The sequence below is a fragment of the Thermobia domestica genome, chromosome 2 (genome assembly GCF_964235325.1).
Source record: "Thermobia domestica chromosome 2, izTheDome1.hap1.1, whole genome shotgun sequence".
Taxonomy (NCBI): domain Eukaryota; kingdom Metazoa; phylum Arthropoda; class Insecta; order Zygentoma; family Lepismatidae; genus Thermobia; species Thermobia domestica.
In genome coordinates, this window is record NC_137455.1 from 371,264,651 (window position 1) to 371,290,998 (window position 26,348).

At 34.9% G+C, this 26,348-nt stretch overlaps 2 protein-coding genes across 2 annotated transcripts in view; one reads left to right on the forward strand and one right to left on the reverse strand.

Annotated features, from left to right (window-relative positions):
- The window catches only part of LOC145678841 (uncharacterized), a 48,721-nt gene extending 45,215 nt beyond the window's left edge, over positions 1-3,506 (forward strand). Inside the window, exon 11 of the mRNA XM_081749400.1 lies at positions 1,875-3,506. Within this exon, the coding sequence (XP_081605526.1) occupies positions 1,875-1,930 (56 nt within the window). The 3' untranslated portion in view covers positions 1,931-3,506. The remainder of the gene's footprint in view (positions 1-1,874) is intronic.
- An 8,272-nt stretch (positions 3,507-11,778) lies between these two features.
- The window catches only part of CCHa2 (neuropeptide CCHamide-2), a 470,185-nt gene continuing 455,615 nt past the window's right edge, over positions 11,779-26,348 (reverse strand). Inside the window, exon 3 of the mRNA XM_081750416.1 lies at positions 11,779-12,382. Coding sequence (XP_081606542.1) covers positions 12,338-12,382 — 45 coding nt within the window. The 3' untranslated portion in view covers positions 11,779-12,337. The remainder of the gene's footprint in view (positions 12,383-26,348) is intronic.

The following is a 26,348-nucleotide window of genomic DNA, read 5'->3' on the forward strand; positions in this document are numbered from 1 at the left end:
CTGGCAGTATGTTTTCTTCTACATTAAATTATTGTTTTCTGTCTATGCTTGGAGACCACCCATAATGTTCAAAGGGTGGTTTCTACTCTTAAAATCGCACCATTGCCGAAATAAAAAAAAAAAAAAAATACGTGTCGATTATTTTTCGATGTTCTTCAAGCATGCAAAGTCTCATTCAAATCGGTGAGTGACACTTCCGTAAGTTTCCTTGTTAGAGAAAATTGAAATGAAATCTTTAAGTTTCACGACCCACGCTTATGCCGGCTAGGCCAAAGGAGACGGTAATGATGAGAAATGAATGAAATGGTGGAATGAAGAAAGTGGAAGGAAGCGGCTAAAGAACTGCAAGAAAACCCACACACATGGTCTTTGTCCAACACAACGCTCACTTGGCGCGAGCTGGGATCAAACCAAGGGCCCTACGTACCAGAGGTGAACGCTCTACCACTGAGCCACCGCGGCCCCAGAAACTTAGAGAGTTTGCTATATATCATCTCTCTCCTCGCTTGTATAGTGGCTAGCACGCTTACTTTTGGTGGGTTCGATTCTCAGCGGGAAAATATCGAGCGTAGTACAGTGGTTCAGATCCCACTTTAAGCTATACCGGTATAGTCTCGTTCTCTGTAATCTAGCTCCCAAGAATACTTATTTACGTGATTCGGTTGTCTTCTTGACAGTGTGCGAGAAATCATTTTCTCTACAAATTACAAAAACATTTTAAAAGCATCCAGGTCTATATGTTTTAAATATTTTTTTAAAAAAGAGGAAGAAATCGTTTCTAAGTTGAAAATAGAAACGTATAATGTAAAACATGTCAGAAAAATGTAAAATTTATGGGAAAAACATACGATCTGGTTGCCCTTGAAAAATCTGAACCACATTTATTCGATCAATGCTCTCACACAGGGAATCGAACCCAAGATCCCATGCACCTAAAGCTAGTGCAGAAAAACATTACACCCGCATATTACGTAAGTCAACATCTACCTTCATACTAAGTTTGGCCAAGATGGGATGAATTCTTTAGATTGTGGTCAAGATTGAATTAATTCTTTAGATCATAGTCAAGATTGAATCAATTCTTTAGATCGTGGATAACATTGAATTAATTGTTTAGATCGTAGTCAAGATTGAATTATTTCTTTAGATCATGATTAGAATAGAATTAATTCTTTGGATCGTGGTCAAGATTGAATTAAATCTTTAATTCGGGATCAAGATTGAATTAATTCCTTACATCATGGTCAAGATTGCATTAATGCTGTATATTGTGGTCGAGATTAAATTAATTATTTAGATCGTGATCAAGATTAAATCAATCCTTTAGACCGTGATCGAGATTGAATTAATTCTTTACATCGTGTTCAAGATTAAATTAATTCTTTAGTTCGTGGTCAAGATTGAATTTATTCTTTAGATCATGGTTAAGATTAAATTAATTCTTTCTATTGTAGTCAGGATTGAATTAATTATTTTTGTCGTGGTCAAAATTGAATTATTTTTTTAGATCATTATCAAGATTGAATTAATTCTTTATATTGTAGTCAAGATTGAATTAATTCTTTAGATCGTAGTGAAGATTGAATTAATTCTTTAGATGGTGGTCAAAGTTGAATTAATTCTTTAGAACGTGGTCAAAATTGAATTTATTCTTTAGATCGCGTATGACATATAGTGTCCTTGAGATTTAAAAAGGAAAATCAAATAAAAGGCGAAAACAATTGAACCTTGAGTTATGTTTATTCTGTTGTAGCTCTTTTCAAGGTATTGCAGTTTCTATCTTTACGTCTATCATTACTTATTTATCAAACTAGTTATTCAGTTATTTACTTGTGACTAATTTTCGTTTCTTTTCTTTTTTGTCTTTATTTCAGTGGCAGCTCTGTTGTCTTTCCTCATTCCTAAAACTAAGAAAGCACCATTGGAATGACCATAACGGGATATTCAAATAACAATAAATAAGTCAAATAAATCTCTACATATTTATATCTTGTATCAAAGTGTTCCACGTCTCAATTTAAAAAGAATACTTTTGTCTTATTTAAGGTCCAACAATACTTCGCAAATAACTGCAGTAGACCTTGAACTTTTAATATGGGGTGAGAGTATTCAACATATGCATCGTAACAACAATAATCGTCATTTTATATTATTTTTCACATTTTGCTAGAAATTTAGTAAGAATCCAGAAAGAATGTATTCAAAGAAGTCTAAAAGTTGGATTAAACCACGATCTATAGATGAATTATATTCTGATCTGAAAACGTGTTAAATGTGTCTGTGTTTATTCTTTTTTTTTAAAAAAAAAAAAAAAAAGGTTGGGCTTCAAAAAGAACTTTAAAACTTTATAAATTCCTATATAATTATTTAGACTACTTAGAGAGCTGGTTTTATTTTCATTTTGTAGCAAAATAGATTGAGTTTTGACTCTCGCACTGCATTGTATCAGATAGCACCATGCCAGCGCTAGAGACAGTTGTATCAAAGATGGCTGCCTTCAACGGTTTAGAGTGTGCTGTCTCTGTGCTTTCGTTTGATGAATCGAAGGATAAAGTGTAATCCACCTTTACCGCCTTCTCTTGCTGAGCTCACAGCAAGACTCTACACCAAGGGCGCCGATCCTGGGGGGCCTGGGTCTCCCAAAACTCATGTGGATCCCCTATTGTGTTTATTAATATACAATATTTGGCATAATTTTAATGCAATTTGTCTTAAAATCCTCATATATATATACCCTCTGCATCTGAATGCCCCCCCGAAATTTCTAGACAAATTGGCGCCCTTGTTACGCCTGGCATGCTACTTCAGATGGGATGCCTGCAAAACTACCAACGGAAGTCATATTGGACTCCTCAGGATTTAAAAAAAATGGATATAGTTTACTACAAAATGACACCGAAACAAGCTCTGTAAGTTATTTACAGAGTTTGAGTATATTTATATGAATTTACAAAGTAGAAGTCCTTTTTGAAGCAAGTCATTATAATATAAGTATTCTTTGTATTTGTCATTATAAGTAGAATTTACAAAGTAGAAGTCCGTTTTGAAGCAAGTCATTATAAGTATTCTTTGTATTTTGTCATTATACGTAGAGAAAAATGAAATCTTTAACTTTTACGCCCTACGATTATGCCAGCTAAGCTGAAGGAGATGGTAATGATGAGAAATGAATGGAATGTTGGAATGAAGAAAGTGGGAAGAAACAGGAGAGTCCCGATAAAATCCATGCACACGGTGTTTGTCCACCTCAAAAATCATTTGGCACGCATTAGGATCGAACCAAGGACCCCATGCAAAAGAAGTGAAGACTCTACCATTGAGCCACCGTGGCCCACGTTATAAGTAGAAAATAACGTGTTAAAAATTAAATTATTCCGAAGTTTTGTTGGCTCTTGAAATGAGCTTTATTACATAAATTTATTGTAAATATAATAATATAATAATATTGTAATATAATAATTGTTGTGTATTATATATATATACACATATATAAAATAATAATTGTATATATGTATTGTTTATTGTAATATAATAATTAACAAAAATAAAATTTTAATTATTTTAAATTAAATTATTCTTAATTCTTCTTACTCTTTAAATATTTTAATAAAAAAGAGAAAAAATCTTTCATCATGTTAAACCTTTCCCTCCTTTTTGAGAAGAAAATAAGATAATCCCTTCTTGCCGTAATATATATTGTAGTGTTGTAGCACTAGTGCATTAGAGAGCCTTCTCCGCTGGTCTACTGAATAGTATGCTTTGTCTTTGGTACTTATGGTTCCAAGTTTGATATCCGGTATAGGAGAGAATTGAAATTTGAACGTCATTCGGATTGCATCTTAAACTGTGTAGGTCCTTGTCTCATGTAGACTCGATGATGAAACGGATCGCTAAACTTTAGCAAATAAACAAACACTTAAATGAATATGAACGTAAACTATGACATGGGAGAAATTACAGAAGTAAGGTCTCCTATTTCCTTATAAATACATAGAAACCTTTATTTTCAAGAAAGTGTACATCATTTTAACGCTTACATATTTAGCAATTTTCTACATAATTGCCATCAGTAATATTGATTTCAGATTTGCTCCTGGGGGATTATAAATACACTTGGGATGAAAATTAGTAGTACGAAAATAATGGAAACCTATATTAAAAACGATAGGATATATGGAATCGAAGGGAGAATTTGGTCCGGCCCTAGGCAATTTGCCGCCCTGTACAATGACATCATTTTTCGTTCCCTTTTTCCGGAAAGAATAAATCTTAAGAGTCTTCATACCGGCGAAATTAAATTACCGCTAATTTTACAGTAATTATGTGATATCTTCAAATAGATAAAAGATAATTGAAATATGGGACAAGAGCGCCCTAGACAATATTATTTTGCGTGAGGTACCGTTATCACAAGTCACCTAGTGGCTTTCCGTTTTCAGCTGTTTAGAAACGCGAAAATAAATGCCAATTTTCAAAATGGCTCGAAATCGAAAGCAGGTAAGTGAGTCGTGATAACGGTTTCTCATGTAAAATATTATTGCCTAGGGCGCTCTTGTTCCACATTTCGATTATCTTTTATCTATTTGAAGATATCATATAATTACTGTAAAATTAGCGGTATTTTAATTTCGCCTGGATGAAGACTCTTAAGAGCCAAGATTTTAAGTATTCTACTCCATCATGTACTATGAAGGGGAGGGGAAAGGCACTTCTACTTAGAAAGACTTAAACACTAGAAATACAATCTCATTATGTCTGTTTTTTATCTTTAAATAATAATCTATAGGGTAACCCAAAAGCATAAAAAGCATAACAACAACCATGTTGGTACCTTGAACATGGTTGTGATTGTCTAAGGGTCCAGAAGAAACTAATTTTAAAAGCATAATAAAGCATAATTTTAGAAAATAAAGTATAAAGCATAATTTAAAATATATAGCACAATTCTTGGAAAATTCTGTTTAACTGCAAATTTAACATACTGTATTAATATTTTTAAAAAACAATATTTACAATGCAAAAATCACTGAGAACATAACAATGCTACAATGCAAAGCTTACTTTTATTTTTGTAAACTTTTCGGTGTAATCCTTTGATGCAGAAAAAAAAAAGGAAAAGAAGAAAACTGTTCGACAGTACAATAGAACTCTCACACTATGTTGTTATGTGTACCTCTTGAACTTGAGCACTTTCTGTAATTTTTGGTGGCATCTTTTGACTTCCCCTTTCTCTATATGCACCTCTGAGGCGCACACAAGTGATAAAAAAAAAAAAGAAAAAACTAGAAATAAAATGAAATGTAATATTTGAGTTTCACGTCCCACGATTATGCCGGCTAGGCTAAAGGAGACGGTGATGATAAGAAATGAAGGAAATGGTGGAATGAAGAGTAAAGCATATCTCTTTACTGTACATTAAGTAGAAAGTTCATTAAATATGAAAGAAACTGGCTGCATAAAAGATTAATAAATAGATCAAGCTATTTAGAATATTTACCTGTAGTAAATATTATACATTATACACGATTAATGTAAAACAATTTTTGAAATTAACAATAAAGCATAATTTGGAAAAAAAATAAAAGCATAATTAAACAAAAAATAAAGCATAATGTGGGTTGCTCTAATAATCTATTATGTTAGTGAAAGATAAAACAAACACACCTGAAGAGGAAACATAGTAATTATTTTTATAGAATTCAATATTGAGCTTCAATCTCAACATATCAGTTTGCAAATCCACTGCAACTAGCTTTTTTATCTTTATTTCTTGATTTTCCCTCTATGTCTGCTAAAAAAAATATTTAAAAAAAAACTTGTTTCCACCTTCAATGATAAGGAAGTTGTTTTTGACAAAGACAAAACTAGTTTTCATATCAAAAGTGTGATAACTAAATGGAACAGGTGTTCGCTACTATTCGAGAATTGAGTTTTAGTGTCTGAGAACTCAACAGGTTGGAGTCAGAGGTAAGTTCCGGACGCCCTACAGGGACAAACGAAAATATTCTCAACATAATCTAAACTACCTTTCACGCGGAATATCGTGTAGATTTCAGGTATCAACTTTCATAACGATCCATTACTAGGCAGAAACAGGCCCTTCTCATGGCCTACCCTTTCACAGCTCGGTACCTTTCAACTAGATAATTTTACAACTGAATGCCTTTCAACTAGGAAATTTTACAAATGCTTTTTTTTTTTTTTTTTTTACTAGAAAAGTTTGAAATTGGGTAACTTTTAACTTGAATATTCTACTAGTGGGCATCTTTCAACTACAAAATTTGACGACTGGGTGCCTTTCGACTAACTAACTAACTCTATGGCCTATGGAACCCGGAGGTTTAGTGCCGCGTTCACAAAAGCTCTCCACTGACTTCTATCTTTAGCCAATTGGATCCAGTTTCTACTTTGCATCCCTATCTCTGCGAGATCCACCTTAATATTGTCCTCCCATCTATGCCTAGGTCTTCCTAATGGTCGTTTTCCGATTGGTCTTCCAGTCAAAACTTTGAAAGCGTTTCTACTTTCTTTCATTCTAGCTACATGACCTGTCCACCTAAGCCTCCTAGACTTGACGACCATTACAATGTTGGGTAAACCGTATAAACTATGTAGTTCCTCGTTATGAAGTTTCCGCCATTCTCCATTCCCGTTCCTCTTGGGTCCGAATATTCGTCTAAGGATCTTGTTCTCAAATGTTTCAGTCTATGATCTTCCCTCAGAGTAAGCGACTATGTTTCGCAACCATACAGAACAACAGGCATGATTATCGTTTTGTATATTTTAAGCTTCAAATTTCTCGACAGAATTCGCGACGACAAGAGATTTTGAACCGAATAGTAACACAAATTCCCTGCTTTTAGTCGACATTTAACTTCTTCGTGAATATGATTTTCGTTTGTTAATATTGATCCTAGATATTTGAAAGTATCCACTTTATCAAAAGTATTATTTAATATTTTAACACATTCATAATTTTCCGTATTACGGTCCCGACGCACTTCCACGTATTTAGTTTTCTCTGCATTTACTTCTAAACCCATGTCTCTGCAAGCGTTTAATAAGATCTCTGCATTCCTTTGTATTGTTCTCCTATCACCCCTATTAAATTTACATCATCAGCATATGCCATAACCTGGTGAATACCGTTCAACTCTAGGCCCTGGTTGCTATCTTTGATTTTCCTTATAGCATATTCCAGAACAAAGTTAAATAATAATGGCGACAGCGCATCTCCTTGTTTCAGGCCATTTTCGACGTGAAAGCTCGTGGACAAATATTTTCCTACCCGGACTTTACTTTGGGATTCATTTAAACATACCTTAATTAATCTAATTAGCAGCGGCGTAGCGTAACTCAACGCCGGTATGCCCGGCATCCCCTATTAATAGGAAAAAATACGTATTTCATTGTATATAAATTGTTTGTTTGTAATTATCACAATTATTTCCACTGCAATCTTCTGGATGTGCTCTCTCGCCTTACTTTGATAAGCGGAACCTACGCATGCGCGTCACTCAGATGCACATTTTCTATCTTTCCTCTTGTCGTATACTATGTTCCTTGGGCATCCAGGCCTACTGCAAGAAACGGGGTTTTCGTCTGCTTTCTGTGGAGTGCGCATGCGCAACTACTTGCTTTCGTAACTCACTTCACCCCTTGCAACTCTACATTCTGCATTAGATATACGCTGGCATATCTTCAAGTATTTCCAACTCTATCTATTTTGAACTAAGCTATAGTTTCTGTACAGAACGTACGAGCGCTAACGTCAAGGAAAGACAACAAAACAGAAATGGCTAGTTCAATGCCTTTTTGAAGTATGTCGGTTATGTAAATAATAGTATAAAAATAGTTATACTTTAATCGTAATTAAATGCATCGTAATTAAAGGCAAACTATTAATCTTAATTATACTTTAATCGTAATTAAATGCATCGTAATTGTAATCGTAATTAAAGGCAAACTATTAATCTTCATCATAAATACATAGTGGCGTGGCCAGAAATTCTTTGAGGGAGCTCACACACACAAACATAAATATAAAGCATTCTGTAGAATCACGGTCACCGATCTGGTAGACCATTCTCGCCCCTCGCAAAGATTGCTTGGGCCCTTTAGTCATTGGCACATATCCCGAGGAGATGAGGAGGACATGTCCCCTCCACCCGATTTGAAATTGTGATGATTTGTATCCGAATGCCACAAAGGAAAGTGGGATGAAATTGTTTCCCTTGACTTATTTCATTTAAAAAAAAGAATCGTGTTTTTTTAATATTTCATTATCATTTATTATTGTTAGTCTATTTTCAATTATTTGTTTAATTCCTGTAACGATTCCTATAATGTTATTGTGATCATCATAATTCTGCTCAAATAGAGTATTGTTGTGCCATACATAGTTGATTTTCTTTCATAGTTTTGGAGAAGTTATTATTTATATTATTACAAAACAAGTGTTCTAAAATTTTAGTGTGGATAATTGTGGATGCATAAATAGAAACATATCAATTATAAATATGCATGTATTCAGATTTCAGAATGTGTTCACGACACTTGATACGTATCACAATTTTATCTACATCGCCTGGTATATAATATACAACAGGTTCACCTCAGAAATCAGATTCATCTACCGTAATATGAGTTTCATCACCCCTCCTCCCAGAGTAAGCCTCAAATCTGCCCTCCTCCAACTGTTGAAGACAACTCTGATCCTCCACAGCATTGTTTTTCAACTTCATAAATATTTTGAACATCGCTTTAAAAAATGGGAACGGTCTTACCCGATCCCCGAACGTTGAAGACAGATTTGCGCCCCTGCCTTCAGTATCTGGATATCTGACAACGAAATACATACTCAGAAACAGGCCCCCAGAGCTGGTTTAAGTGTTTTCTATTTACATCTTCAAATGATATACGTATACACTCAGGCCCATGTTCACGAATGGGCGTCTGAGTTTCGGACTCAAGATGACAAATTTCTAGGGGTGACTTTTTAAAGAACGAGATTGAAGTATGGTATGCGGAGAAAGAAGCTGCCCACGAGAAAGAAATAAAGGGAACTACACTGGAAACAATGTTCATACAACAGCGGGGCCGAGTTTTCTTGTCACATGGTAGTGGTAAGAAGAAGCTGAGACAATTGCTTATTGGCTTCTGACGTAATCCACGCATTTGCTCCTGTATACCCCACTAGGCCACCAATTAGGGGGCCTCCCCCCTAAATTTTTTACAACCCTATATTTCCCATCGGTATAGCTATGTATTGCTGATTTTAGTAGTATTGTATCGCACAAGTGACTAACTTTGGCATCCTCATTTCGAAATACCACGCTACGCTACTGCTAATTAGCTTTCTCGGTATTCCAAGTTCTGTAAGAACGATGTTAAATGTTTCTCTCCTAACCGAGTCGTACGCCTTTCTAAAATCAATAAATAGTTGATGTACCGGGGTATTGTATTCCCACTTTTTTTTCGAGTATTTGACGAATGGTAAATATTTGGTAGATAGTTGATCGATTTCGTCTAAATCTGCACTGATAATCACCAATAATTTCATCTGCGTATGGGGTCAATCTCGTATTTGAAAGGATTTTATAGGATGTTAACAGAAGAGAAATGCCTCGATAATTATTACAGTCAGATTTGTCGCCTTTCTTATGGATTGGAACAAAGATTGATTCTTTCCACTCTTGTGGCAGTTCTTCCTTGTTCCAGATAAGGAGAATGAGTTTGTGTATCTTGTTCTACAATTTTTCGCCACCAGTTAACATTAACTCAGCCGGAATTTCATCTACACCCGGAGATTTGAGTTTTTTAAATTTCTATATAGCGGTTTCTACTTCTATTCGGTTGGGTTCTGGAATATACGGTTCTGCGGTGTGTATTTCTTTTTCTTTACGCACATTAGTTTTTGGCGTGTTCAGCAAATCGTCAAAGAAATCTGTCCATCTATTTAAGATGCTATCCGTATCAGTGAGAACTATACCGTCAGCTTTCGTTAATATATAAGCACGAGGTTGATAGCCTTTCTTAAATTCGTTGATTGCCTTATACATGTCCCGGATGTTTTTATTTTTACTATTATCTTCAAGTTCCTTAATTTTAGCTTCCAGAAAATCGCGTTTCTTTGTTCTAAAAGTTTTGGAAGTTTCCCGTCTGATATCTGCGAAATTTTATGTAGTTATTTCATTCGGATTTTGTAGCCAGCGTAATTTTGCCTGTTTTCTCTTCTCTGCTAGTTTAATGCATTCCTGGTCGAACCATGGTTTGTTCCTACGTATTTCCGCGTGTCCCAATTTTTATTTTGCTGAAATTTTAATGCTATCTCTAATTTCAATCCAAGTATCCTCAACACTAGTGCACTCCGAATCTTCTAAAACCGATAATCTATTCGAAACTTCAATCTGATATTCCTCTCTTACCTGACTCTCTTCTAATTTCTTTAAATTAAATCTCTCCGTTTTGGAACATAGAATATTATCTTTATTCAACAATAATCTCTCTCTTATTATCGCTGCTACCAAGTAGTGATCAGTGTCATATTGAGTCCCTCTAAACCACCGGACATCAATTATGCTAGATTGCCTTCTTCTATCTACTAAAACGTGATCAATTTGATTATGTGTTTTTCCGTCTGGTGATGTCCAAGTGTATTTATGAACGTTGCGATGTGGGAATTTTGTACTCTTCACGATTAGATTTTTGGATGTTGCAAAGTTCAGGAGTCTAACACCTTTGTCATTACTTTCCTTATGCAGACTTTCGTTCCCTATAATCGGTTTGAAAATATCCTCTCGTTCTACCTTCGCATTGAAATACCCTAATAGAATTTTCATATAGTATCGCGGGAGTTGGTCAAATATCCGTTCTACTTCTTCGTAAAAACTGTCTTTTATATCGTCATCCTCATCTTCAGTTGGGACATGTACATTTAAAACAATAATATCACACCACCGTCCCTTAAGAGTAATAAAAGAAAGTCTGTCAGTAACAAATTCAACTCGTTTAATTGCTGGTAATGTTCGTTTGTGAACGAAAACCCCTGTTCCTAACTGGTGATTTTTATTTCCTTCCCCGTAAAGGAACGTAAAATTTCCGGAATTCACAGATCCATTTCCTCCCCACCTAACTTCCTGAACTCCTACTAGGTTCATCTTGTATTTCTCTAACTCACTCGTTACGGATTTTAACGCGCCTGCCCTATAAAGACTTCTAATATTCCATGTTCCAAATCTCATGTCCATTTTATTTTGCTGAGGTCGTGCCAAGTTATCAGTCCTTGTCCGAGGCTTTTGTGAATATTTCTGAACAAGTGCCTTTTTCTACAGGATGAGGTTGTTAGCCTTACCCAAGTCCCCAAGCTGGAGGACCATTCCTAGTCGTCTGTCCGCGACTGCTTATTCAGTATATTCGCAGCTAATCTCTATATCTACAGGCCTTCTCCTCAATCCGCAACCTGAGGACGCGCCATGCCGTGGTGACTACAAGATGCCTTTGAATAAGGAAACTCGATGACTGGGCGTTTTCAAACCAGGAGAATTTACAATTGGCCTATTTTCAACTATAAGAAATTTTACGACTGGGCGCCTACACGTAGGAAATTTTACATCTGATGCTTTCCAACTAGAGATTTTTATAATTGGTCGCTTTTCAACTCGGAAATTTTATGACTTGGCCATGTACAACTATTTTCTGGCGATAGGCGATTTTTTTTAAAATCCTGAACCTTCTAAAAGGTATGGCGTACACTGAACATAAATGAAACAATCTACAAAAGTTTTACGGAAGCTTTATTGTTCTAAACTGAAACAACGTAAATACAATACAAATAATGAAAGTAAATAGGCACTGAAAAACTGAAAGCTACAAGAATACATGAGATATGGAAAGAGAAGAAATGTTTAAATCCACATTTAGTGTTAAGGACCTCACTCAATAGTTTAAATGTATTAATTCTCTTCCATTACAAAGCTAAAACTGTTAACTTAAACATAAATTATTGCTAATAATCATATTTATATTAAAATTAATAATTGTATTATACTCTCGCAACTGCACTTTGCTTATTTTCTTTATTTATGTATTTATTGTATTTATTTCATCAATTTATTTTACGTAACAAGTACAATAGAGTTCGAGAGAAAGAATAACCACAGATCAGCGTGAATTGTCAGTTATTTTTACAAAATGAAAAACAGAAAACAGTCCTCTCGATGTTTTTGATACAAATATTTCATAACAGGAACATCAAAACAAAAGATGATGTTTTCTTTTCTTTACAAATGCAAACAAACAAAACACATTCTGGAAGCAGATGTTTTGTGGCTGGGCTCTATTTGACGTCAATATCTTCTGGTGTTCGTCTAAGTGACTGTACCTGCAAAGACATAAATTACGTGTTATTAGTAATAATAATCCATAAAATATTTTTCTATTACTAATTATTTTTCTAGCATTTAATTGTAGTAATAATATTGGAATAACTTACATAAATTTTACATAATAATGCTTCATCACTTCTAATCAAATGTTTTCAGCCTGAAACAATTGAGGAGTTTGATGTAATAAGGGCGTAAGCGAGTTTACGCCCTTTTTGCATCTAATGCATTTGTGGCTTTTGCCATGCTTGTTTAGCCTCTTGATAATATTTCAATACAATATCGGAATAAAATGCTGCATATTACATTGCTTTATGTAAGAAAAACACTACTTAAATTTTCAACATCGTTTTTCTCCAACTGCATGTTATGCCCTTATTGCATCAAACTTCTCAATTGTCTATGTAATAACTAGGTAATTTCTAATTTTCCTATTCCTATACATTTTGTTTGGAAAGACGAAGAAAACTTGACCCATTCCGTTTGTAAAATGGGGGAACGAGACGCGTATCCCAAAATGTCTGACCTGGAGGAAGATAAAGTGTCAACTGTTAGCGAGTAGCCCAACTAATCGAGTAGTGAGGTCAGAGTTGCTAATCAACTGATATGGGAATAAAGTCTTGATCCGATGAAAAATTCAGTAGTATGAAGTTCATGAACTTCTGCTATTAATTTTTCTATTAACCCCTTGCGTTCCTGTAACATCCATATGGATATCATAAAATACTTCATTGCAAAATAGCAGTGACCTCCATGTGGATGTCTTAAAATACTCCATTGCAAAATATCAGTGACATCTATGTGGATGTCTTAAAATACCTCATTGCAAAATACCAGTGACATCCATGTGGATGTCTTAAAATACTCCATTGCAAAATACCAGTGACATTCGTGTGGATGTCATAAAATACTCCATTGCAAAATACCAGTGACATCCATGAGCATGTCATGAAAACGTATTTTTATTAAGGGTCGTATTAATCCTGAAGAGGATGAAATTTGTTAATAGATGAAATGCAAGACTTAGTTCCACTATTTCTCCTCAGGTGGCAGCACATTACTGACAGAAAAGCGATTAAAAAAATGTTTCGTCCCCATTTACGGCAGGCCTAAGGAAGCCATGTGTTTGTTTTGACAATAAACAATTGGCAATACATGTGTTCAATTACGAACCGTGTTTATTTTGACGATAAACAATTGGCAACTTCGATATCGTATTTCGAGATAGGAGAAAAGTAAAAAAAAGCTTTACCTTTTGATCTCCGGTTAGTGTTGCCAATCTGAAGCAGCATAAAATCCCTTCATAACATAAAAATTCCCTTTTTCATTCCAAATGTTCCACAATGCAATTTTCTTTTATCAGCAATGTGAACGCCATCCTCACACTTACACAATAACTACGCCCTATGTTACGGTCTAGGCAGTCTTTTAACATAAAATGAAAACCTAGTATTACAGTAGGCAATATGAAAATGACATATGGAAAGCAAGAGGTTAAGACTAATCAAGATACTTTAATCGAACTTCGATAGTTTCTCATTCCATACTGAAGTACTACTCTTAAGAACCTTTGCCTATCTGCCTCAGATAAGTATACCACCACACACATTGTTACGTGACCGACTGGTATAGCAAAAGTCGGTGTTGACAATAGTTGCTCTCAAAAAGTAGCTGAATGACGCATAGAATATAGCTATAAATGGCTAAACCAGCGTTTCCCAACCGGTGTGCCGCGAGGAAATGAAAACAAAATTATTAATTATATAGGAACCTAATTGCAAGACAGGAAATATGTGTATTTAAATTTCACATTACTATGAACCTCTACAATGAAAAAATACTGTAATGAATAAATATTATTGTACATACATTACTACTACATAGATTGTATTTCGAAAACAGAATTTTATTAATATTTAAAATTGTGACGTATATTAACCATGTTAATAAATTATAAGTTTCACACTGTGTTACTTATCTGTTCATTTTTAATGTTGAAAAAAGTATTAATTATCACTGTTATGACCATTATTGTTTCTTTATTGTTACAGATTATTTCGTAACTTGAAATTTTAAAATCTCATTCTATCCTTTCGACAAAGTAAACACTCATACAAATTACCGCAATTCTGTTTTAAAAGTACAAGAGATTTGTTTGTTCGTTCGTAATATAGTGATCTTCCTTGTGAAAGGTTGGATACATTCTTCGAAAAAGAAAGTGTATTTTTTAAAAGACTGAGTTCTATATTTGATTGGAATTGTTTTCTATTTTTTAATTTGAATGAAAAATAAGTATAATGATTTACGATGGAGGAAAACCAGTGATCGAGCTTTATTCTTTGTCAGAAGGAGGTCAGTAATCAAAGAAAACAAATACGACGGTATTTTCTATTTACAAATAATAATATTAATAATAATAATAATAATAATAATAATAATAATAATAATAATAATAATAATAATAATAATAATAATAATAATAATAATAATAATACCTATGAGTGTGCCGCGAGAATTCAAGTTAGACCCGTAGTGTGCCGCAAGTTGAAAAAGGTTGGGAAACGCTGGGCTAAACTCTTGTAAATGTGTAGCTAAATTTATAGCTAACAGAATTTAATAATGAAGCAAGCAGCTACTATAATACTGTTACTGGTATTTTGCCATCCATAACCCATACTTAAAACTTAAAAAGTATTTAGAGTACACTTTATGTGCATCATTGACGAGGCACTATACACTCTTTGAATTCTTTTCTTTGTTCTCAATCTTTGAAATAATTTTGTTTACTCGTTAGTGGCTCTATTATTCTACCACAACACTGAAAACACTTCGTCCATACCGATCATACACCAAAACATTCTCATTGAATTTAGATATGGAAAGGTAAAACTTCCAGAATCTTGACTTGTCATGAGATTGACGAAATAAGCAAGGATGATTAATAAGTAGAGATGCAAGGGCTCGAAAAAAAAACGACTTTTTTGAAAAAAAAACTCGTTTTTTTCTGCTTCGCTTTTTGCTTGGGAAATTTTGGGCTTTTTTCAAACTTCTGCTTTAAATTGATAAAGCAGACTTAATGCCGATAATAATATAAAAACTCGAAAATAAACCATGAATTTCGAAAAGATATTTTAAACAATTTTACTTTAACATTTTTACATTATGAATTCCAAAGGATTAACCAATGTATATAATAAAAAAAATTAACCTCCTATATACAAAAGTAAGCAGAGTTGGCAAGAATCATGGTTGTTTCTGAAAATGCCAAAAACCTGTTTTTTGGGGGCAGTTTAAACCAGGCTTTTTCGGGGTTTAAACCAAGTTTTTTAATTTAGATATTTTGCGTTATGTATTTATATTACATATTCACAGAAATAAGTTTGTTTCGCCTTGGTGTCATTATGCAACAACGGGGTTATGCTGGAAGAGGTCCCATAAGATTAAAGAAGTCCGTTCAGCAAATTTCTTAAATTGAGAAACTCCCGCCCTAACCATCGGGAAAATCCCGTCATTATTTTAAATGAAAAACAATAACGGGAAAATCCTGTTATTGCTTTGCATGTAAAATTTAAAGGTCAACGTATTATAATCAGTACGCTAAATTGAGGTATTAAATTACAAATTTAGTATGTAGATATCATTGAAAGTCCAATCCAAGCTAATGTTGGAAGCTACGTAGGCAATCGATAAATTTTACCAATTTCAATCAATATATTTAAGCAACCTTGGCTTCTTTATAAACAACAGACATGTAGAAATATATAATTTGGTTTCGTTTCGTATGTTTAGGCTTAACATCCTTACGTAATACCGAGGTTATCAAGGAGAAGACTTTCGCTTAAAGTGACATCCGAACCGCTACTTGGTTTACACATGAAAGTAGGATTGTGGTTCGACCGAGAATTGAACATGGGACACCTTGATTAAAAGGTGAAAAGGAAATAAGACTAATGCAGATGGTTTGACATGTGGAAACGTCACCATGAAGTTCACACGATTCGCATTTTTGTTCTTTTTATTTTTATTTTATTTTTTTTTTTTTTTTGATTTAAACCAGTTATTAAAAAAAAAAGCTGGTGTAAACGAGCCAACCCTAAAAGTAAAAACTTCTTTTTAAAAAAAATATACAAATAACTAGCAAAATTGTACGTAGTATTTTTACTTCAAAATATTCCATACCCTCTTTTTGAAACAAAATAAAATTAAAATAAAACATAAGAGAAATACTTAGAGTTATATGATACAATTAAAGGCTGCACATCTGGAACTTTTGGTACTGTATATTCTTGAAATTCTACAGTTAAGTTTTTTTATAACCACCATCAAAGGCGCCCATCAGGGGGGCAAGGGGGTGCTCGCCCCCTAGAGGAAAATGTACTTCAGAATATCGAAAATCCAATAGAATTTTTACATTAGCTACAGCAAAATTTGAAACTATTTTTGAAACGTCGCTTATATTTGCTCCCCCCCCTTGGAAACCACAACATGGGCGCCCTTGACCACCATCACGGTTTACTCAGTCCTCAAGTTTTCTGAATTTTTAACAAGAGGGATTCAACATATTACGGAACTCCCCCCCCCCCAAAAAAAAAGGGCTACGGAATATATTTAAGTTAAGCTAAATACAACTGCACAACAAACATGACTAAGTGGTTGGCTTTTGCGCTTCTATCGGGAAGTCCGGGATTCAACCCAGCATTTGACCATTCTGACAAAGCTTTCCTTCATTCCATCTGTGAATGTAGAAATAGTGCGTGTGCTGGCCGAGTAGGAGTGTAGGAGTTGGCTTCCTTTCTTATTGTTTTGAAATCGTTATTATTACTAATTACCAGCAGTGACGGTTTTGCGAAGGTTAGGGGGTCGGTCTTCCGTACTGAAGCCTGTTCCCCAAAGTTGCGGAATGTCTAAAACGAACGATATATCTATTAGTTATGCCTTTACTCATAAACTTTAAGCTCCCGTCAAATAAAAATTACGAATATTTAGAAAAACTAAACATTAGTAGTAAACCCCTCCCAAAATACTTTTCTAAATTCGCCACTGATTCTCAGTATAAAATGATTTTCAAGGTTGTATCCGGAAAATTATTGCTAAACATATAAACGAAACGAAATATTAGCTATGCCTGTACTCATAAACTTTAAGCACCTCCCAAATAAAATTAGGACTTTTTAGAAAACGAAACAATCAGAGAAATCCCTCCCAAAGTACTTTTCTAAATCCACTACTGATTATTTGTATAAATTGGTATTCAAGGTTGTATACGGAAAACTAATGCTAAATCATTGCACAACTACAGTATAACAGAAATGTGGAAGTACGCTCTGATAGACATATTGAAAAACATATGCTTTGATGGATATATAGAAAAACGTAAGTTTAACTTTTGTGCTAGAAGCTGAAGTACTAAGCTCTTAGAAATGAAATACGGATGACAAACTAAAATGATCCCGAGAAGAAAAAAATGTCTATAACTCTAAAGTTAAAATAAAGTTAAATACCCTGTAAAATTGCCTTCAAATACTACATTCTTCATGTTAGCTTTAGTTCGTAAAACATGTGCTCCATCCATCTTGATGGTGAATTACAAAGCTAAATATGGCATTTAGGTCATGGAATTCTTATCTAACTATAGAATATACTATAAGAAAGCTATTTGGATAGAAAAATCATGAAAATGAAAAAAGCCAAAATTTCCAAAATTCTCGTTTTTTTTCAAAAAAAGCCGGCTTTTTATGTGAAAAAAACCACCGATTCAAAAAAGCCGGCTTTTTTGCATCTCTATTAATAAGATAGTAAAATATGGCCCGGTAGTGTAAGTTTTACAAGGAGGAGAGGATTATCAAAATAACAAATAATACTTTACTATGTTTGTTTTGATAATTTTAGATTTAGATTAAGAATAAGTTATCAATGTAAAAGGTTATTACTAAACAGAAATTGCTAGAAATTGGCAAATTTGAACGGGGAATTGTTCAAAATTATATATATAATAAGTAAAATTTTTTTTTTTACTAGCTAGACACCTTGCGAAAATTGCTAGATTGGCAATACTGGTGAAAATGTTGCTATATTCTGTAGGTAGAATCTAAATATGTATACGGAATTTCAGCTCTTTACCATTTTGGTATAACAAGAATGTCTTATAAACATTTTTACAAAGTTTTTGTAAATCCTTTCTCTAAGTCTTTAGATGTTCTCAGGTGAGCCGACGTCTTGTATTAATTTAGACGCCGTGGTGCAGGGTATAAAACCCACACAAATTATTTAAAAAAAAAAAAAAAACAGAAGTAATTATAATGGAATTTGGGTGAGTGCGTTAGAAAATATGAAAAACTTGGTGACGATAGATATTTCAAAATTTTAATGTAATTTTGCACAAATATCACTAAATCCATTAGTACACTAAAATGTAGAATGATTTTATTCAAAAATCACACTAGAATATATAATATTGTAGTAACTCATACAGCAAATTCTGATTATATAATCCATCGATGAATCATGGTAAATACTGTTAAATGTTCCCTTGAATCACTCGTACTAATATCTTTTGCCACGTATTAAAAGTTCATTCAGATAATACTTTTGGAAATTAGTAAAAATCTTCACTATCACTAGTATTATTACATAGTCAATCAAAACAGGAATTGAAATTGCAAACTTCATACGTAGATATTATAACACAAAAAATGCCTCGTAAGAGTATTCAGATTAGACTCCTATTCAACTTCAACAGATTTTACTAGTCACTTTCAAGAAAATAGTATAAATACTTATCCAGATTATGTCGAATATATCACAATTCACGAAGTTATAATCTCGTTAAAGAAAAGGTTCTGAACTTTCTATTAAAATTACACCATTTCCGACGATTAACCAGAGCATGTGCTCTCCGTCGTTTATTCAATTTTCCAATGACCACAAGGTGGTCAGTTAACTACGTCCAGAATAATACTACTTCCTATTTTCACCACCCATAAGAAGTGGCGCTAGTTTTAAATGACCTTTTTTTTATATATATAATCTTGCAACATGCTACACAGGGTAGTACAAACTTCCTCGGCACACGATGTGGCCTCGGAATAAAGGATATTTGTCTTAGCCCACAGTGGCCTCAGACGGGGATAAATTATACTCCGTAGCTCAGAGCTGCTCCGGGATTAGGTACTTAAAGGATATATCCGTCAATCATAGTAGCCTCGGGAGATAGTTTTGAAGGATTATACTCCGTATCTCATGGCAGCCCCAGGAGTAGATATCAAAGGAATTTTCCGTAGCCAATGGCAGCCTCGGGAGAACATTTTGGTGGGTTAGCGATCAGTACTGGTCTGATACTTCCTTTTTTCCGCTCTTTCGTTCATCATCGTGGCTGTGATGTTTGATGAAGTGTCGGGCCTAGCCCATGCCTTCCATGTTTGTTGCGCTTGGCATAGTGTATTCTGTTCGTAGCTGATCTGTTCGGAACCGTAACTGTCACTGGCTACCTATGGTCATCTGTGGTGTGTTACCTTGGTCGAGGCATCTTGTACAGGTTTCTTCGGAGTTCCTGCGTTGTAATGTGCGAGATGTGCTGGTATGTAGATCCTCGTATCTGGCGTCAGAAGGATGCCACTCTGGTGTCCCTTGAATATCCAGTTATCGCTCTGACAGCCCTGTTCTGGACTACCTGCAGCTGTCGAAGGTAAGTGCGTGGAGCATGGCTCCATGCTTGATGTGTGTACAGCAGGACGGATCGGAGGCACATCTTGTAAACATGAAGTTTGGTCTCATGAGTGAGTTGTGGGCTCAGGAAGAGCGACAGGAGTGCTCGTAAGAGTTGGGTTGAGTTCTTTGAGTGGATGAAATTTAGGGTAGAAAGGAAAGTTGCTTGTCTAGGATGACCCCCAAGATATTTCGCTTGGATGCTGAGGGATAGGTGAATGTCTTGTAGGGAAAGGTTGAAGGGTCGCTGCTTCCTGTTTTTGGTGTAGTCCACCAGGGTGTTTTTGTCGAGTTTATTTTGATTCACCAGTTTTTGGTCCAGTTTTCTATCCTGTGAATGTGACGTTGCAGGTAGAATTCTGCATACCGGTGATTGTGATGGCTTGCAAACAGCGCAGTGTCATCTGCATAAGTCGCGGTGATGGTATTGCAGAATGTCACTGGTGTATACATTGTATAACAGTTGGTAGAGGTAGGAACTCTGAGGAACTCCAGAAGTTGGTGGTGGTGTGGTGCCCTGTGTAAATGACTCAGAAACTTCTGTTTCGTAAGTACTTGTTTATCAACCTCACCAGATAGTGAGGGATTCCTTTTTGAAGCAGCTTATGGACAAGGCCATCATGCCAGACCTTGGAAGGCTTTCTCAATGTCCAGGAAGAGTCCTAGTGTATACCCTCGTTTATTGAAGCGAAATGCGATCTCCTCCGCCACTCTGACGAGTTGAACAGTTGTGCAATGTCTGGAAGAAAGCCGTACTGATGAGGTGGGATGATGTTCCTGTCCTGTGTGTTGTGCTGAAGTCTCCTTTGTATGATCCTTTCTACCGGTTTGCTGAGATGTGATAGCAGACTAACGGACCGGTGGTTTTTCAAGTCAGATATGTTGGCAGCTGTCTTCCATATGAGGATTACTTTGACTTCCTTCCAAGCTGGTGGGAAGTGGACGGTGATGAGAATTGCGTTGGCCAGTCTGCAAAGTACTACTATAAGCTTCCGGGGAACATGTTTGATTGCCTGGGGTGAAATACGATTAGGGCCTGCAGCTTTGTGAGCTGGAAGGCGTTTCTCTATCTGCTGCACTTATCTGGATCGTACTAGTGCTGTGTGCTGGAACGGTATATTCTGCTGTAAGTTGTGAAGCGGTTGCTAGACTGCTTCAAGCGTTTCTACGTCTGGTTGCAGATGATTGTCTTGGAAGGTGCCCTTAAGTTAGTCCGCAAAGAGGATGGCTTGTTCTTTCGGATGGTACACCAGTCCTTGCAGGCCTCTGAAGAGGTGTGCGCGTGGTGTGGAAGCAAGTCTTGCAAGAGTTCGAACCAGCCTCCAGAAGTCTCTAGAAGGCGTGTCCATCTACTGAAGGGTTTCATTAAAATGTTGTAGGCATCTGCGTAGAAGCTGCTTCCTGATCTTGATAGAAAGAGTTCCACAGACGACATATAAAAGTTTGGACCTGGTGGGAATTTGAAACCGGGGAAATTTTACTCTTCACGGGAATTGAACTCAGGACCTCTGATTCTGAAGTCACGTACGCTAACCATGTGGCCACAGAGTACGGGACTGAAGTAAGAGAAGTTGGTGGGAATCGAACCCGGATCTCCTGGCCAGTAGTCTCTCATGTTTCCACTGGACTAATCAATTGCTTGCTATTTTCTTCGTTTCATCGATCACTTTTATAGTCATCTTCTTGGAGCAACACCTATGTAGGGATTGTCGACTATCTTCTTAATTCTCCGAATCCTCTTCGTTTTACCTGGAAGTGTAGTCATCTTGTCGTCTGCCTCTGTTTGTTTATAATTGTAAAAACACGTGTTTATAGTGAAAACATGTGGCTTGCCGTACGTGTCGGTGTATGGATCCTTACAATATACTGCATTAGTTCGAATATGTTTGGTTTATCAGCTTTGTCGAATAACGCACTCATAGTTAACAATTATTATATTTTGTATGAAGTATGAATATTATACATTTCAAAACAGAACTAATATTGCACAGTTAATTTCCATCAAATCTGATTTTAAGTTCCATCCCACCTCTGTCAAATCATTAAATGAAAACGAAGTTTTTGCCGAACAATAACACAGGTGCAACAATGGAAATTATTATTATTATTATTATTATTATTATTATTATTATTATTATTATTATTATTATTATTATTATTATTATTATTATTATTATTATTATTATTATTACATAAGTTTATCCCCTCAAGCGTCTAGCTTTCGCTATTTTGCCCTTTGGAATAGCTGAAAAAGAATCTACAGTATAAAGTAGACGTTAAAACGTAAAATTGTTGCCGCAGTGTGCGATTTGGAAACCAGAAGAAGAAAGGACATCGCAAGTTGGCATAGATGTTAAATGACCGAAGTTGGTATTCGTTAGATATAACTTAGTAGAAGATAGTCCTGAATTTTGGCTGCTATGGATAACTTCAGCCAGCAGCAGCAGTGAAGTAACCTTCCGGGCGAGAGGACAGCTTGGTCCTCTTCGTAAGAGTATAACAATATTTTTTACGATAGAAATGATTTTGATATGATATCGGCAGAAACTTAGGTAGAGTGAAAAACTATTTTTAGTTCTCCGGTGGTAGTTGTAACGAAATAGATGTATTACCTCAGCATGTAAATTAATCATTGTATCTTTGCAAAACTCAAGATTACTAATAAAACTCCAACTGACCAAAGCAGTATATATATTTTAAAATTATATATTTGAGTTACAGTTTCGACTATGTAACATAGCCTTCCTCAAACACATTGTGAGAGAAATATCCAATTTTGACAGCTTATATACGATCTGAATACAATACACGCCCACTTTCTCTTTACAAAACATAAACTTTTAATTGGCTCTAAAAAGTAAATTTTTAATTACTGCAGTCACTTTCTCTTTTTGCGCACCTGTTATGAAACTCTCAATTAGGTGTTTGTCACTTACACTTTTTATTCGCTATTGCCCATCTGCTGTTCTCCGTAGTACACCTGCTCCAACAGCTCGTGTTGATCCTTTTAATTCTTTCTTTTTATTTTGTCTATAATTTTTCCCAATAATTCATGTATTAAAAGGAATTAATTCATGTATTCAAGAATTAAAAGGATCAACATGAGCTGTTGGAGCAGGTGTACTACGGAGAACAGCAGATGGGCAATAGCGAATAGAAAGTGTAAGTGACAAACACCTAATTGAGAGTTTCATAACAGGTGCGCAAAAAGAGAAAGTGACTACAGTAATTAAAAATTTACTTTTTAGAGCCAATTAAAAGTTTATGTTTTGTAAAGAGAAAGTTGGCGTGTCTTGCATCTACATTGTATATAAGCTGTCAAAATTAGATATTCGTCTCATAATGTGTCTGAGGAAGGCTATGTTACATAACCGAAACTGTAACACAAATATATAATTTTAAAATATATATGCTGCTTTGGTCAGTTGGAGTTTTATTAGTACCTCAGCATCTTCTCAGTGGTTTTGTTAACCACGAACTTGAGATCTGACAATCGTACTTGCAAGATCAAATTGACCCTGATGGAAAACTTCTGTAAAATCTTTCTTAGCAGCTTCAATAGCAGATTTGGTGAGCTGGTTAATTGTGAGTAAGGAGTATTGCGTTGATTAATGACAAAATTTGAATTGCTGAGATCTCCTGTGATTGGGTGATGAGATGCATCCTTTGCAATATCTCTTAAAGACTTATAAAATAAATTGGTATTTAGTCTTTTAATTTAAGATAATTAAAGGCGTTTCAGCGTGTTTTATATTTCTTTAGAAGGGAAGAAAAAAGAGTGGGGGTTGTAATTGTCAAAATAACTGCCATATTTCAAAATCCCTTAAGAGTAGCAACATGTTCATTAAAGAGTTGTTAAAGCCTTTTTTCATGTTCTCCTTAGAAGGAAAGAAAAAGGCAAAACACAAAAAAGACGGGGGTTGTAATTGTCATAATAATGGGACTATATCACGAAATCCTTTAAGACTAGAGATATGTTAGGAATATGAGAGGTGCGAGACCGTAGGCCAAATGAGAGATTCTGAGGACGAAGTCCCGGATAGGCTAGTAGAACGACAATTACTAGTTGTGTGCAATTCGGTTGCGAAACATGATCGCTCACTTTGAGGGAAGAACGCAAAATGAAATTATTTGAAAATAAAATCCTAAGGCAAATATGGAAATGATGACAAACAAGAATGAGTAATGGCGGAAATTTCATAACGAGGAACTGGATAACTTATAGCGTTTACCTAACATTGCTAATGTTACTAAGTCTGGGTGTTCAGGTAACCAGGTTATGTATAGCCAGAATGGAGAAAGTAAGAACGCTTTTAAAGTTTTGACTGGAAATCCAATTGAAAAGGGACCATTAGAAAGACCTAGGCGCAGAGGAGGTAACAGGAAGATGAATCTCGCAGAAATAGGAACACAAAATAGAAAGTGGATCCAGTTGGCTAATTACAGAAGTCGACGGAGAGCTTTCGTGAATGCGACATTGAACCTACGGGTTCCACAGTCCATAGAGTTAGCAACTTTCACCATGCTTCCAGATGCTTAACCATGTCCGCTGGGAGAAAGAGTAAATTGCATGTTGGTATAATTTAGAATGGTATCGACATCTTAATATCATTCATACAATATTGAAAAAAGAAAAAAAAGAGCTTTTATTTGGCATCAATTCTAAACTATAATAATAATCTACTTCCTGTCACATATAATGGTGGCCTATTATTTTATTATGGTACTTCAACAAAAACAAGCAAATAACTGTAAATTTTCATAACGTGTACTGTTTTTTTAGTGGGAAATATAGAAGACCTAGTCACCTCTTAGTAAATTACCCGAGACATAAAGGGGCCTCAATTTAGTAAATTTCATTATTTAACCATATTTTGTAAAAAGAAACAAGAATTTTAGAACAGATCTAACAAATATAGATCAAAAGATTGCGATCTTGGCCAATAATTTTAGGAATGATCCAAAAAATGCATCAAAAGATTGTGATTTTGGTCAATAATTAGTTTTTGGATCAGGGGTCCTAAAATTTTTGAATGGCCCCTAAATCCAGTTTCGTATTTTGTACGGAATAAGCGCATCATGCTGAATTAAGTGATAGTTTGCGTTTGGGTACACTATATGTAGTTCTCCAGATATAAGGCGTACAGGAAAATTTTTGATTAAAATATATTGGATCTCTTGATTAAAAAAAAAAAAGTGCTTGAAACCCAGTAACCTACTTTGAGTACGCCACTGACTATTGGATATTTTATAAAATTATTTGAGATAAAAAGTGGTCTCGATATAATAACTTTTTATTATTCCCCAATATTTTGTAGAAAAGGGATTGAAATCCAGTAAACCACCTTTGCCTACGGCACTGACTAATTTGACATTTTATAAAATTATTTGAAAGATAGAGTCTGATCTTAATATAGTAAACTTTTATTATTGCACACTATCTTGTAGAAACGGTGGTTGAAACCCAGTAAGTCCCCTTTGAGTACACCACTGATAATTTGATCTTTTATAAAATTACTAGCAGCGTTCACCCCGCTTCGCTGCGGTCACCCCGGAACGCAATAAACTTTGTTACTTAGATAATTTTTACTTTTTCGCTTTCAAGTGATATGATAAAAAACATAGTAGATTGCAGTAAATGTTAACATTATATCGCCTGTCATTTATGTTAACCCGCCGAGTGACACGGTCATGCGGGTTGCATATAAATACGTTTATTTTTACCTATGATGAACTAACAAAGGATTTGTACGTTATGGACACTTGAATGGTCAATTATCTCAAGACACTGGTAATTAAAAATTAAAGTGATATGATAAAAACCATCTAGGGTCCAAATCCTAATAACCCCCCAAAAATGAAAGAAATTGGTTCAGCCGTATTAGCGTGATGAGCTAACAAAGGATTTGTGCGTTCTCTTTTATATATAAGATTTGAGAAATAAAGTATGATCTCAATATAGTAAAAATTTATTATTCCACAATATCTTGTAGAGAGAGTCGTTAAAACCCAATAAACCTCCTCTTGGAGTACGCCACTGACCATTGGACGTTTCATAAAATTATTTGAGATAAAATGTAGTCTCAATATAGTCTACTTTTATTATTTCACAATATATTTTAGAAAGAATGTTTGCATACCAGTAAACCCCCTTTGAGTACGCCACTCGCGTGTTATAAAATACATTGAAATGATAATAAAGTTTATGAAACATCAGCTTGTTATTTCCAAGGATCTTATAAAATAGAGGATATGCCCTTA